The following is a 15,081-nucleotide window of genomic DNA, read 5'->3' as shown; positions in this document are numbered from 1 at the left end:
GATGCAAGCACAAGAAAAGAAAGTATACTGACAAGGAATTACATGCTCTCAAGCAATGCTGATGTAAGGCCACAAAAACATGATGGGAATACGTAGAAAAATAGTACATGTAAAAAGGAATATTTTTTTTATATTGTCATCAAACTCTAATGCCTAAGGACAAGCATGAACTGAGACAAAAATTGTGGAGCAGTGTTTATTGAATGGCAGTAGTAAATCCTTTGTGTAATTGAAAACTCTGCTTGCTAGCAAATGTACTCAACTCCACAATTGCTTCTTTCTTTACAAACCCATGGTGAAACTTCTGTTTCGTTCTTTTTGCAACAAATTTATCATGAGGAAATTGGCATGTTAAACTTCTTACTATCTTTATTCAATGTTTGCCATAGTTCCAGTCATTCAGTTGCTCAGAGACAGAGTTTCTTCGCAATATCATTAGTTTTCAGGGTTTTCAGAATGAAATTTTTACATTGCAGCAGTGTGTGTGCCATCTGAAACTTGCTGGCAGATTATAACTGTGTGCTGGATCGAGACTTGGAACTTGGGACCTTTGCATTTTGCAGGCAAGTCCTGTACCAGTCTACTGCGAAATGCAAAGGCCCCAAATTGAAGTCTCGATCCAGCACACAGTTTTAATCTGCCAAGAAGTCTCAGTTTCCAGAGTGTGTATCACTTCTTAGAGTTACTGGTTGCTTGGGACTTGGTCACTGACTTCTTTCTAATGTTAAGGAAACACTTTGTGTTGTAATGGTGACTGGAGCAGTCGCGGGGTTGAAGTAACGGAAAGCACTGTGGGACCAGCGGAGTGGCCCGCGAACAACAACACAACGGAAGAGGAGGGATATGACCAAAGAAGGACAGAACAAACATCGAAAAGATCGAAACAACTGAGTCACAAGAAAACCTAACAACCACGTCCACTCGTACACACAACAAGAAAGTAAATAAGCGGTCTAAGGTGAGGCGATGTGTCCAGAGACGTACGCAAGGTTACACTGGCTGGCTGAGCGAGAGACAGGCACTTATGTACTCTATCGGGGGCACCACTATTGGCCGGTGGAACCATGTGTTCCACTGTGGCGCCCTCACACTAAATGCGGGCAAAGAGGCACACGCCGCCACAGCTTACGGCACGATGGTGCAGGGACCTCTAGGGGTCTTCGACGTCCATGATGTCTGGCGGGGATTCAAATTCCATGGCACGTGGTACCAGACTTTGTGCCATAAGTTTATATTTATTGTATTATTGTTAGTCACCTTTTTTAACAGTTGCAAATCTTTTATTAATTTCTTAAGAAATTTAAGATTAATGCAATGCTAAGTGCTTATACTAACCATGATATTGGTGGGACTAAATGAAAAATACTCAGTAGTAAACTAAGGCAGATTGAGACACAAATGGAAGAGGGATGTGCCATGATGGTATCAGTTTCAACTATGTCGCAGTACTATTTCCATGCACACATCTCAAAGGTAGGGAGCATGTTGTATCACTTTTAATTATCATACCTCAACATTCTGTTCTTTTTTTCTTATGGTGCCTGAAATCTGTTACATTGGTTGTAGTAACCTGGTCTCACCCTAACAGAGGAGAGAGAAAGCAGCTTTTGTCATTGGAAAACCTTTCTAGTTTTCTGAGCACTACACTATACTGCAGAAACTTAAAATGACATTTGGGAAAAATAAACATTGGTTTTTAAGCAGATGGTATCAGTTTCACATCACTATCTTAAGTATATAAGTTATAAAGTAAGTTTATAATCAAGGAAAGAGTTTTTCAGGTGAAATTTATGTACACTTTTCCATTTAAAATGTTTTGTATAGTATAATACAAAACAAAACGCACATTAAGTACCGTACCTAACAAAATTATCAACATTTCCTGTAAATCTATAGTGTACGTTGCTGAAAGCAAGGGTAAACTACAGCTGTAATTTTTCCCGAGGGCATGCAGCTTTACCGTTTGGTTAAGTGATGACTGCGTCCTCGGATCTCTGGGCAGGGACCACTCAGGAGATAGAAAACTGGTGTTCTACAGATCGGAGTGTGGAATGTCAGATACCTTAATCAGGCAGGTCGGTTAGAAAATTTAGAAAGGGAAATGGCTAGGTTAAAGTTAGTTATAGTGGGAATTAGTGATGTTGGGTGGCAGGAGGAACAAGACTTCTGGTTAGGTGAATACAGGTTTATAAATACAAAATCAAATAGGGGTAATGCATGAGTAGGTTTAATGATTAATAAAAAAAAATAGGATTGTGGGTAAGCTACTATGAACAACATAGTGAACGCAGTATTGTAGCCAAGATAGACACAAGTTCAAGTTTATATGCCAATTAGCTCCGCAGATGACAAAGAGGAGCTATTGAATAGGATTGGGGAGAAGAGAAGTTTGTGGCACAACTTGACTAGAAGAAGGGATCGGTTGGTAGGACATGTTTTGAGGCATCAAGGGATCACAAATTTAGCATTGGAGGGCAGCGTGGAGGGTAAAAATCGTAGAGGGAGACCAAGAGATCAATACACTAAGCAGATTCAGAAGGATGTAGGTTGCAGTAGGTACTGGGAGATGAAGAAGCTTGCACAGGATAGAGTAGCATGGAGAGCTGCATCAAACCAGTCTCAGGACTGAAGACCACAACAACAACAACAACATGACAAAGAGATTGACGAAATGTATGATGAGATTAAAAAAAAAAAATTTCAGATAGTGAAGGGAGATGAAAATTTAATAGTCATGGGGGGACTGGAATTCAACAGTAGGAAAAGGAAGAGAAGTAGTAGGTGAATATGGACCGAGGGTAAGGAATGAAAGAGGGAGCCGCCTTGTAGAATTTTGCACAGAGCATAACTTAATCATAGCTAACACTTGGTTCAAGATTCATGGAAGAAGGTTGTATACATGGAAGAGGTCTGGAGACACTGGAAGATTTGAGATAGATTATATAATGGTAAGGCAGAGATTTAGGAACCATGTTTTAAATTGAAAGATATTTCCAGGGGCAGATGTGGACTCTGACCACAATCTGTTGGTTACGAACTGTAGATTAAAACTGTAGGAACTGCAAAAAGGTAGGAATTTAAGGAGATGGGATGTGGGTAAAGGAGGTTGTAGAAAGTTTCAGCAAATACAGGGGAAAGAAATACGGTAGAAGAAGAATGTATGAGTAGCAAGAGCTCAGATGGAAAACCAGTCCTAAGCAAAGAAGGAAAAGCAGAAAGGTGGAAGGAGTATACAGAGGGTCTATCAAAGAGCGATGTACTTGAGGACAATATTACGGAAATTGAAGAGGACGTAGATGAATATGAAGTGGGAGATATGATACTGTGTGAAGAGTCTGACAGAGCACTGAAATTCTTAAGTTGAAACAAGGTCCTGGGAGTAGACAACATTCCATTAAAACTACTGATAGCCTTGGGAGAACCAGCCCTGACAAAACTCTATCATCTGGTGAGCAAGATGTAAGAGACAGGCGAAATACTCTCAGACTTCAAGAAGAATAAAATAATTCCAATCCCAAAGAAAGCAGGTGTTGACAGGTGTGAAAATTGCCAAACTATCAGTTTAATAAGTCACGGCTGCAAAATACTGACACGAATTCTTTACAGACGGATGGAAAAACTGGTAGAAGCCAATCTTGGGGAAGATCAGTGTGGATTCCATAGAAATGTTGGATCACACGAGGCAATACTGGCCCTACAACTTATCCTCTAAGATAGATTGAGGAAAGGTAAACCCAGGTTTCTTGCATTTGTAGACGTAGAGAAAGTTTTTGACACTGTTGACTGGAATACTCTCTTTCAAATTCTGAAAGTGGCAGGGGTAAAATACAGGGAGCAAAAGGCTGTTTACAATTTGTACAGAAAGCAGATGGCAGTTATGAGTCGAAGGGTATGAAAGGGAAGCAGTGCTTGGGAAGGGAGTGAGACAGGGTTGTAGCCTATCCAACATTGTTCAGTCTGTATATTGAGCAAGCAGTAAAGGAAACAAAAGATAATTCAGAGTATGAATTAAAATCCATGGAGAAGACATAAAAACTTTGAGGTTTGCAGATGACATTGTAATTCTGTTAGACACAGCAAAGGACCTGGAAGAGCAGTTTAATGGAAAGGACAGTGTCTTGAAAGGAGGAAAAGCAAGAGAGGAGACTGGAATGTAGTCGAATTAAATCAGGTGATGCTGGGGGAATTAGATTAGGAAATGAGACACTTAAAGTAGTAAATGAATTTTGTTGTTTGGGGAGCAAACTAATTGATGATGGTCAGAGCAGAGAGGATACAAAATGTAGACTGGCTATGGCAAGGAATGCGTTTCTGAAAAAGAGAAATTTGTTAACATCGAGTATAGATTTAAGTATCAGGAAGTGATTTCTGAAAGTATTTGTACAGAGTGTAGCCATGTATGGAAGTGAAATGTGGACCATAAATAGTTTAGACAAGAAGAGAATAGAAGCTTTCCATATATGGTGCTACAGAAGAATGCTGAAAATTAGATGGGTAGATCACGTATCTAATGAGGAAGTACTGAATAGAATTGGGGGGAAGAGAAATTTGTGGCACAACCTGACTAGAAGGAGGGATCGGTTGGTAGTACATGTTCTGAGGCATCAAGGGATCACCAATTTAGTATTGGAGGGCAGTGTGGAGGGTAAAAATTGTAGAGGGAGACCAAGAGATGAATACACTAAACAGATTCAGAAGGATGTAGGTTGTAGTAGGTACTGGGAGATACCACATTGCGACAACCAACATCTTGTGTAGATGTACTGAACTTGTTACACAGGTATTGTCTTATGTGTTTATGTGCTCAACAAAAGTGTGAGGTGCTCATCCGGCACAAAAACTAAGAAAGGATATCTGAACACAAGGCAGTAATTTTTTGTCTTCCGGAATTTGTTGATTTCAATGACCTGAATCTTCTTGAGCTTAAGCCGGGTTTCCATTTATAATTTCTTAATTTCATAGTTCAGTTTTTCCCTCCTATCTCTCCTAAAGATAGTAGCTTAAGGTGAATTGTTTATAGGATGTGCACCATTCTACATTTGAGAGAGATTCAGCAGTTGGTTTCAGATCTGACCCACTGCTGAGGTAGTTTGTGTATTTTAAGATGTTTTGCAGAAATATTCGACAACCCATCAGACTCATTTTGTATAGTTAAATGCATCAAATTGTTCTGTCATTTTTTTTTTTTTAGATGTTGTGTACATTGGAGCAATACATCCACAACATTACCATGTTGGAAAATTGATGTTGGAGAATGGAAAACCTATACTTTGTGAAAAGCCACTCACTATTAACTCTAAGCAAACAAAAGAACTCATTGCATTGGCAAGAGAGAAGAAGCTATTTTTAATGGAAGCAGTTTGGTCCCGTTGTTTTCCTGCTTATGCCATGCTTAGGAGGGAAATGAATGCAGGTACATTGGGTGACATTGTCCAGGTCATAGCGAATTTTGGTGTTCCTTTGGAGAAGGAAGACCGCCCAAGGTAAAAATATTGTTATCCTTACTGCTGGTACCTTTTATTATTATTAAGTGTTAATTGCATAGTTAAATAAACAGTTTTAGCAGTTGTTTTGAACATTGTGCGTTGTCTTTCCCACCACCCGTCCCACCTCTCCTACGGGTCCTCCCAGAAAGCTGCATGTGAAAGCCTCAGCCTAAAATTTAAAAATCTTAGGTTTATTGTGCACACTATAGCCAACATATTTATCACAAGAGAACAACTGTAAAACAATTCTCATTTGTCATTGATCAGAACCTCATTTTGGTGTACAGTACTCCGATATAATGTTCTGACATAGATCTGACATGTTTCTGGTGCAAATAAATAGATCTGAAAATGATTCAGAGAGGATCAAAACATGTCCTGTATCAAAAAATGTGCTACTGAGACTAAAAAATAGATTAGAATTGTTATAAATTCATTGCTTACATTTTGAATTTTTAAGGCTTTTTTTAATTCAAAATTGACTCAAGAGAATACTGTACATTAGTTAATCAAAGTTCAGTTCAACTCACTCAATCACCTTTCCATATCATATGTAGCACTTTGTTTTGAATTAGCTTTCATTATTAAAATCTGATCCTGTTAGGAAATATATGTTGTAGTGGTGTGTCAATATTGCTACTCTTACACCCTGTGACAATAGCCAATACTAAATTAATGAGCTAACGTGTCAGATCACTCTGGTGGCATTTTAAAGGTTAAAAATATCCTTTGGCTAACCCTGGATGAGATACCGTAGGACCTAATAGGATAAAAATTGGCAAATAAATCTTGGGTGCACAAGTATTTCAGAGAGTATTCTTATGCAGAAGCCAGCAGAACTTTGTTTCTATGAAATTTTCATCACTCCAGTATTTTAAAGTGTTTGATTTCCCTGCTTATTAGATGTAGTGTATGCTCAAGCTCCATGTCAGAAATTGTCTGCTTTTATAAATGTTGTGTACTTGCATTTACCAATGCTGATACAGCATATTACACTGGGCAATTGATGTAAGACTTGGATAGAACATGTTGTGTCTGTGTTTGCCATTCAGTGAAACTCAACACAGAAACTTAGCGACTTTATGAAGTGTTATTAACTTACTTTGAGAAGATACAGTCTTTCTAAAGAAAGACACATCATTACAAAATGTTGATTGTTGGATTATTAAATTAAATGTTATAGTACAATGGTTACCAGTCTGGTGTTAAATACCCCCTTGAATATATTATGAAATTTTGTAAGGGGTAAAAGCACAAAGCGTTTATGATCGAGAATGTGAAATTCAAGTCAAAATCCAATTCCTTGGTCTCTGCAAGGACAACATACCAAAAATAGATTGACAAGTGGTAACAAGTTTCGTGAAAGGTTTTTGGTGAAAATCTATTAAACCTTCAAGTATATGGATTCTATATGCCACAACTAAGATATGTGTTAGTAGATTTTCGAGTGATGTACGTTGGCTGAGATCAAACTGATAATACAGAAAAAGGAGAAATGGACATTACCAAATGTCCCAAGTGGTCACCATTTCCTTGCTCATTAAAAAAGCTGCAAAAGCGTAGGAGCTATATTTGTTTGAACATTAACTAAATTTTAGTTGTATTTCATAGCTTCAGAATTAGTGGTGTTAATTTTTTTCCTTTGATCTAGCAGTTAGTTGTGTACTAAGCTTTGTTAGGATATTAGTTGACATGCAGTCTTGTTCAGGGGTAATGGATCTGAGAAAGGTCAAGAAACATTGTTCTAGAATGTTGTACAATGTGTGATAGAAACATTAACCCATTTTGAACATTATATTTAAACATAAAGAATTTGAACTTCATGTCAGTGTACATTATTTGAAAGACCGTGTTATTCCAGCAGTAGTCACAGCTTTGTAGACTGCTAATATTTAAGCACTGTTATTGAAAGCAGATTTTATCCACCTTGGCAGTTGTGTTGGTTTGCGACCCACCTGTAACCAATGCATTTGAAGCATTGGATGAATGCACATCATGCTTTTGCAATTGAAACATCTTTCAAATGTGATAATAGTTTCATAATAATACAGAATTTGTTTTGTGGACACTCTGACATCAGGTGGATGGGACCAATTTTGTAGTAGAAGGCACTTATAAGTTGAGCCTAGCAGTTCAGGTAAACAGCTTCTGCTTAAAACATCAGTTTTCCTGGTAGTCCTCGTATAGTTCACAGTCCAGATAACTTTGCAGCAGTGAGAGCTACTATCAAGGTAACTCCAGCAAGATCACTTTGTTGGTGAGGTCTTTAACTATCTCTTCCAGCAAGACTGGAGGATAGATGTTGTGTGTGGATACTAAATGGAGCCCACAAAAGATAAGTTGCAAGTGACTCAACAGGTTTTGCCTGGAGATCTGGAGGTACATTGCATTTTATGTACGTAGCTTCTAAAGATAACAAACGCCTAAGCTGATTCTCTCAAAAAATTTCATGATATGTGAGGAGACCACTTTTCATTTTTGCGCTACGCAGACAATCAACCTTAAAGTATTGCCCCTATATACCCTTAACAATTTCAAGCGTCATCACTTCATAATGCCAAAGTTACTGTGTGGTGTGGCATGTCTGAGCAAAATATTTTTTACACTATTGTTTTAAGAATGGAGCAGGCGATGCTCTGTCTTATCAGTTCGCTGTGTTGCAACAATTTGTAGTGCTATAAGTGAGCCACATGATGATCCATTTGTAGGTGTGGTTCCAACAGGATGGAACAATTGCTTACACGGCCAGAACACCCATGGGACCTTATGCTGAATGTCTCCAGAGTGCCGTGTTTCTTAATGTGGTAATGTTAAATGGCCACCCCATTTTCCCACTTTATCCCCATTTTCCCACTTTATCAACGTGGGATTTTGTTCCCTCAAATCTACATTTACATCCATATCCAGCAGATGACTATGAAGTACTTGGCATAAAGTACTTCCTATCATAACAATTAGTACAGCTTGTTCCTGTTCCATTCAATTATAAATAGTATTAGCATGTTTTGCGATTCCTGAGGGAGCAGTAGTATATTTGAAGAGTCATCACTTAAAAATGGTTCTTGACACTTTGTGACTAGGCTTTCATGGGATAGTTTGCATCTGTCATGAAGAGTCTGCCAGTTCACTTACTTGAACATCTCTGTGACACTCTCCCACAGATCAAATGAACCTGCAACCATTCATGTTGCCCTTCTGTGTATATGTTCAATATCCCCTGTTAGTCCTTTTTGGTATGTGTCCCATCAGTTGAGCAAAATACTAGGATGTGTCACACAAATTATTTGTAAACAATCTTCTTTGTAGACTGATTGCATTTCCATACTATTCTACCAATAAACCATATTATGCTATTTGCTTTATGTATGGCTGAGCCTGTGTGATCATTCAATTTCATTTTAAAACAGGTTGCCAATCTTTGCACCACTGACAAATCTTATCAATGCTGAATATTTGTAAGGCCTTTTTTCAGACAGTATTTTGTTATAAATAACCACTACACAATCAGTGAAAGGTCTGGGGTTACTATTAATGTTATCTGCAAGGTTGTCAATATGTGACATGAACAGCAAGGGTCCCAATACAGTCTTGTGGTGCATGCCTAAATTTACTTCTGTTTCTGCCGATGACTGTCCATGCAAAAAAACCTGTTGCATCCTCCTTTAAGAAATCCTCAATTCAGTCCCAAATTTTGTTCTATATCCCATATAATGATGGTTAATTAACAAACTGTGGTGTATTACTGTCAGATTCTTTTTGAATGTCAAGAAATACAGCCCACAACTGATTGCCTTGGCATATGGCCTTCATGATGATGTGTGAGAAAAGTTCAAGTTGGGTTTTGCACGGTCAATGTTTCAGAATTCATGCTGGTTCGCATGGAGGTCATTCTGTTACAGATAACTCATTGTATGTTGTAGGATTCTACAACAGATGGACATCAGTGATGTTGGGCAGTAGTTTAAAAGATCATTTCTGCTGCTGTCTGCAGCTCGTGGTCACGTTCTCACTTCCCGAGCAGGAGGTCCCAGGTTCAGTTCCCGGCGGGGTCAGGGATTTTCACCTGTCTCGATGACTGGGCGTTTGTATTGTACTCATCATTCATGAGAGTGGAAAGTTTGGACTGAGCAAAGGTTGGGAATTTGTACAGGCACTGATAACCATGCAGTTGAGCACTCCACAAACCTAACATCATCACTTCTGCTGCCCTTCTTGTAGATAGATGTCACCTGAGCTTTCTTCAAACTTCCAGGCATAGTTTTTTGTTTGTGGGATCTACAGTACGTTAAGGTTTAAAAAGAAGCTAAGTCAGCCACAAATTCAGTGTGGAATCTGATAGAGGTTCCATCAGACCCTGGAGCTTTACTTGGTTTTAATAATTTCAGCTGTTTTGCAACAATATTGACACTAATGTCTGTGTCTATCGTCTTTGCTGCTGTAGTGTGAGAATTAAGATGGACACAGGATTTTCCTCTGTAAAGAAACATTTGAAAACTACTGATTTCAGTATTTTTGCTTGACATCAGGAAATTGTTGTGAAAACTGGGTTAGGTGTTTGTTATTTCTGGAAGCTGTGCACAGAAAATTCAATGTAGCACCTGATATTTGGGCAAACAGTGTTGCATCTTTTGCATTTTCTGCTACAGCAATTGTTGAAGGATTCATGCATTGCATTTCCCTATTTATAGCCACATGCTGTATTTTACATCTATTGTGTAGTAGTCTGTTATTTTTTAAGTTTCTTTATAGTGACTGTTTATCGTAGAATGTCCCTCCCATTCATGAACTCTTGTACTATATACACATCTGAACAGTGCATAGTCAACTTTTCATTTAAACTTGAGCAACAGTTCTCCTACTTGCTCTTGTCCAGAGCTAAATGATGACTCTACCACCTCTTTATCTAGTTAGCAAAACGTTTAAATCTTTTTACTTGTTTTAGCCCCCCTTCACACTTTGGTAATCATTGTTGCTATAACTGTCTCATGGTTACTAATTTCAGTTTGTGTGGATCTGCCCAAAGAGGTTGGGTCTCCTGTTGCCATCGTGGAGTAGACTTCTGAACTATCCATTCTAGGTAGTTTTCAGGGAAGGCATTTAGCAATGTTTCATAGGATTTTTGTCATCCTCGCTACTTACAAAACTGTAATTGTCCCAGTTGAGTGTTGGATGATCCATCCAATGAAGATACTATAATTAGGGAAGATTGATTATAGCAAAACTGAGGTTTTCTCTAAAGTTTTGAATACATCTGCAGCAAATCTGGTGATCAGTAAAAAGAGCCAGTTACATGGCTGTTAGTTATAATGTATGCTACAGTAACAGTAACTCATAAACATTGACTTCTTTTGAACTATCTTATGTGCAGCACTCATTTCTTTCAAAAATTTGCAAAAATATTTGATAATACTGATGATACATGTAGATATACACTAAAATTTTGGGCGAACCCTTTTTCTTTATTAGGTTACTACTAGTAAAATTATATGTAGCACATATATAGATTTCAACTGATGGTATGTTATGAAATGTTTTATGTAACACGCAGTGGTCAAAATGCTAAATATATCATGACGTTTATGAGCTTTGATACAATTAACACAAAAACAAGTTTGAATTTGAGTTGAAATTACTTAGGTTTTTGAAATCAAACAATGGAAAATACAAGATGGAATGTAACAATATTACTAAAAGGAAAGTTGCTACTCACCATATAGCGGAGATGCTGAGTCGCAGATAGGTGCAACAAAAAGCAGTTTTTGTTATGACTATCTGCGACTCAGCATCTCCACTATATGGTGAATAGCAACTTTCCTTTTCTTAATATTGTTCGGGGTTTTGAAACCAATTCATGTCACACACACAGTAATGAAATACCAGAACTCAGCTAGTAAACATAATAAGTAAACACACAGGCAAAAATGCTTGCATTGAGCACTTAGCTGCTTTCAGGACATCTTGTACACTAACATGCCAAAGGTGAACTCTGTAGTAGCAAACAAAATCTAAAGCATACGCTATCAAGCCAACAACCATTCAGAACTTGTCAAACATCATTTACACCAAAGTGGAGACCATAAATAGAAATACTCTCTCATACAATGTTCACTAATTCTTCATCTTAATGGTTGAAGTTCTTGTAAGAGTGCAGATTACCTTTGTTTATTTATATGATTCTGAAATACATCTAACACATTGCCAGTGTGGTGCAAATTAATAACACATTTAATTATTTTTCATTGTAGATCAAAGGAGCTTGGTCGTGGTACTGTACTTGATTTGGCAGTTTATTGCCTACAGCTCGCTATATTTGTATTTGGTCCTGTACACCCAAAAAATATTGTTGCTCTTGGACACTTGAATGAATTTGGATGTGATGATAGCATGGCCTGTGTATTAACATATGAAGGTGGTAAAACAGCAGTGCTGAGTACAAATGCTCGAACGTATCTCCCTAATGAAGGATTTATAGTGGGGACCAAAGGCAGTTTAAAGGTATGTAATTTCATTGCATTCTACAGTAGCATGAAGTAGTATTGAAAGACAGGCATGTTTTATATCTTGCAGGCTCTTATCATCTAAAGTAGCATCCAACCAGAGCATATCTGATCTAGTTTTATGAAGTAGCTGAACATAAGAGTTCACAGTGCCAGCAGCTCAACTGAAAGCAAAAGTATCAAAGGATATCTAGAAAGAATGACTAGGTCTGTTTAAATAATTCTCGTAAAAGGCACTGTGCATACAAAGAAAGAGAACATTAAGCAGCATGCACTAAGGACTCTCTTTTTAATGTGTCCCCTTAAGTGTCTTCAAACAAAATAGGCCCCACCCACTGGACAGTGCTGCATGTACAGTGGTGCCATGTAAGCAAGTGTGGCACCCTCAATACATGTTTCATTGTCATCAGTGCCTGGCTGGGACATGAGAACTCACAAACCTGTAGATAACATGTGGAACTGAAATCCTCCACCTTTGTCCTAGCTGTGCCAAGGGGAAGCACGTCAGGGGCGGACTAGATGGCTTGGGATGTTGGTTGGTAGCCTCTGTCAACCACATTGCTGCTTGGTTGTTACGCAGCAGTGGTGGAGATGGCAGCAGTAACTCCTATGTTGGAACCAGTGATTACCATCCAGTTATTGCTGGTAGCAATCCTTATGACCTATTCATATGCTGCTAATTGTCATAATCCATTAGTGGCTTACACAGCTAACTAATTGGGATGGCAGAGGTGACTCTGGCAACTCTGCAGAGTTTCCCTGCCAGTACACTATAGTGACCAGCATCCACCCTAGGTGCCCACCCCTGCAGGCCCTGGGGTTAGAATAGGCCTGAGGTATTCCTGTCTGTTGTAAGAGGCAACTAAAAGGAGTGTCACACCTTTCAGTCTTTATGTGATGGTCCCCTGTAGGGTTTGACCTCCATTTTTCAAAATTTTCCCAAAGAGCGAGCCAGTTGGGAAAGGGCGTCTTATGTGGTGCATTGAGATTTTTAGCCCACTTTCTCGTCGTGGCATTGCAGTCCTGCTCATCCTCCATCTCTTGAGCGAGAGCACCTTCCTGGCTGTGTTTTCCTCCACCCACTATGCAGTGTCGTCTTGTGCGCCAATGAGGACCATGGAATTCTTTGCATCTCATATCCAGCGCGGTAGCCAGTCCGTTGTGGCAGGGCCGCCTTGTACCCTGTTGGTTGTAGCCTCCTGACTATGTAGGGATCGCTCTGCTGATGCCTGCGCCGTTAACTCCCGACGTATGCCACAGAGTAAATGCCTGTCACACTTGGGGCAACGGGACGCCCGGCAATGGCCATCCTGCCACGTGGCCTTTGCTGCGGCTGGGTGTGCCCATGAGGAGGGGCCCTGCTCTGAGTAGGTGGCATCAGGGTGGATGACATGCGATGGAGCATACCACATCATCACTTGCTGGTGATCAAATGCCAGCAGTCTCTAAGTATTCCAAGTCTCAGTACAATGCAAGGAAGTATGATCCTAAATTGTTCCCCTCCCTGGCCACACCATGGGAGGAACACCAGGCTAAGGATGGCGGTGAACCTTCTTCGCCCTGGTACCTCATATGTACGAGAGCTGATGGGGACTCCTTTGTCTCAACGAAGCCTCAGTTTTTTGTAGAGCATTTAGAGGACAAGTTTGGGGAGATGGAGGGCTTGTCCAAAATGCGGTCAGGGCAGTCTTGATAAAAACAGCATCCTCTGCCCAGTCACGGGCATTACTTGCTTGTGACAAGCTACGGGATGTTTCCGTTACCATCACGCCTCATACAGGCGTAAATATGGTCCAGTGTATAATATTCCACAGGGACCTTCTTTTGCAGTCTGGCAACGAGCTGCACGCCATCTTAGAGTGACGAGGAGTTCATTTCATCTGGCGCGTCCATCTGGGTCCAAGGGACAATCAGGTTCCCACCAATGCCTTCATCTTAGTTTCCGAGGCTGACACATTACCCGAGAAGGTCAACGTGATGGTCTACCTCTGTGATGTCAAGCCATATATCCCTCCCCCAATGCGGTGCTTTAAGCGCTGGTAGTTCGGCCATATGCGTTCCTGCTATACTTCCAGCATCACATGTCGAGATTGTGAACGTCCATCCCATCCCATCCCAATACTCCGTGTGCCTCGCCTCCCATCTACGTCACACTGGACTCGCATTCGGGAGGATGACGGTTCAATCCCGCATCCAGCCATCCTGAGTTACGTTTTCCGTGATTTCCCTCAATCACTCCAGGCAGATGCCGGGACGGTTCCTCTGAAAGGGCTCGGCCGACTTCCTTCCCGATACTTCCCTAATCCGATGAGACTGATGACCTCGCTGTTTGGTCTCCTTCCCCAAACCCGACCCACCTGTGTCAACTGCGGAGAGCATCATTCACCTTGCTCACCAGATTGCAGGATTTTACAGCAAGAAAGGAAAATCATGGAATACAAGACCCTGGACCAACTGACTGACATTAAGACCAAGAGGAAATTTGAGCACCTACATCCTGTGGCTATGACCTCCTCTTTTATGCCGCTGCTACGAGAACAGTTGTAGCCCCATCAGTTCCGCGAGTTCCAGTCGGCTCTCAGAGCCGGAAGCCTACACCTGCCCCCTTCCCTGTTGCTCCCACACCACCTACCTCAGGAACACTGTCCCCCCAACCATCGGGGACACCAGTCCCCACTTCTCGGCTGAAGCAGCGTAAGTCTTCTTTGGCTCCTCTCTCTATGAAGGGGTCCCTTGAGTTACTCCCTTCCCACATTTCTGCTAGTGGGAAAGATAACACCCGCCAGTGGTTGAAGTGCCCAAAAGCAGCTGGTCGTAGGGCTACACGATCGTGCTCAGTCCTGCAGACTGAAACAGTGAAACCGTCCCAGCCAGAGAAACCCAAAGATCATCGAGAGAAATCCAGAAAGAAGACCTCCAAGACCAAGGGAATTACGGTGGCACCCACAACACCGCTGCCTACGAGCTTTGTGTCTGAGGGCGAGATGAAGATTGTGGCGTCTGCTGAGGACCTGGTTCTTGCCAGACCCTCAGACACAATGGATATAGCCTGTTCAGGAAATAAGTCAGTGGCAGCAGGTGACCCTGAGGCGTAGACT

General features: G+C 40.5%; 1 protein-coding gene across 3 annotated transcripts in view; it reads left to right on the top strand.

Annotated features, from left to right (window-relative positions):
- Nucleotides 1-15,081, top strand: part of LOC124804903 (trans-1,2-dihydrobenzene-1,2-diol dehydrogenase-like) — a 104,025-nt gene that overhangs the window by 62,884 nt on the left and 26,060 nt on the right. For all 3 annotated transcript variants that reach the window (XM_047265278.1, XM_047265277.1, XM_047265276.1), the window contains exons 3-4: nucleotides 5,192-5,483; nucleotides 11,732-11,981. In XM_047265278.1, the coding sequence (XP_047121234.1) occupies nucleotides 5,192-5,483; nucleotides 11,732-11,981 (542 nt within the window). The remainder of the gene's footprint in view (nucleotides 1-5,191; nucleotides 5,484-11,731; nucleotides 11,982-15,081) is intronic.

This window comes from Schistocerca piceifrons, chromosome 7, assembly GCF_021461385.2.
Source record: "Schistocerca piceifrons isolate TAMUIC-IGC-003096 chromosome 7, iqSchPice1.1, whole genome shotgun sequence".
In the NCBI taxonomy this organism is placed as follows: domain Eukaryota; kingdom Metazoa; phylum Arthropoda; class Insecta; order Orthoptera; family Acrididae; genus Schistocerca; species Schistocerca piceifrons.
The sequence above is the reverse complement of the archived record's forward strand: the minus strand, read 5'-3'. Positions and strand labels throughout refer to the sequence as shown.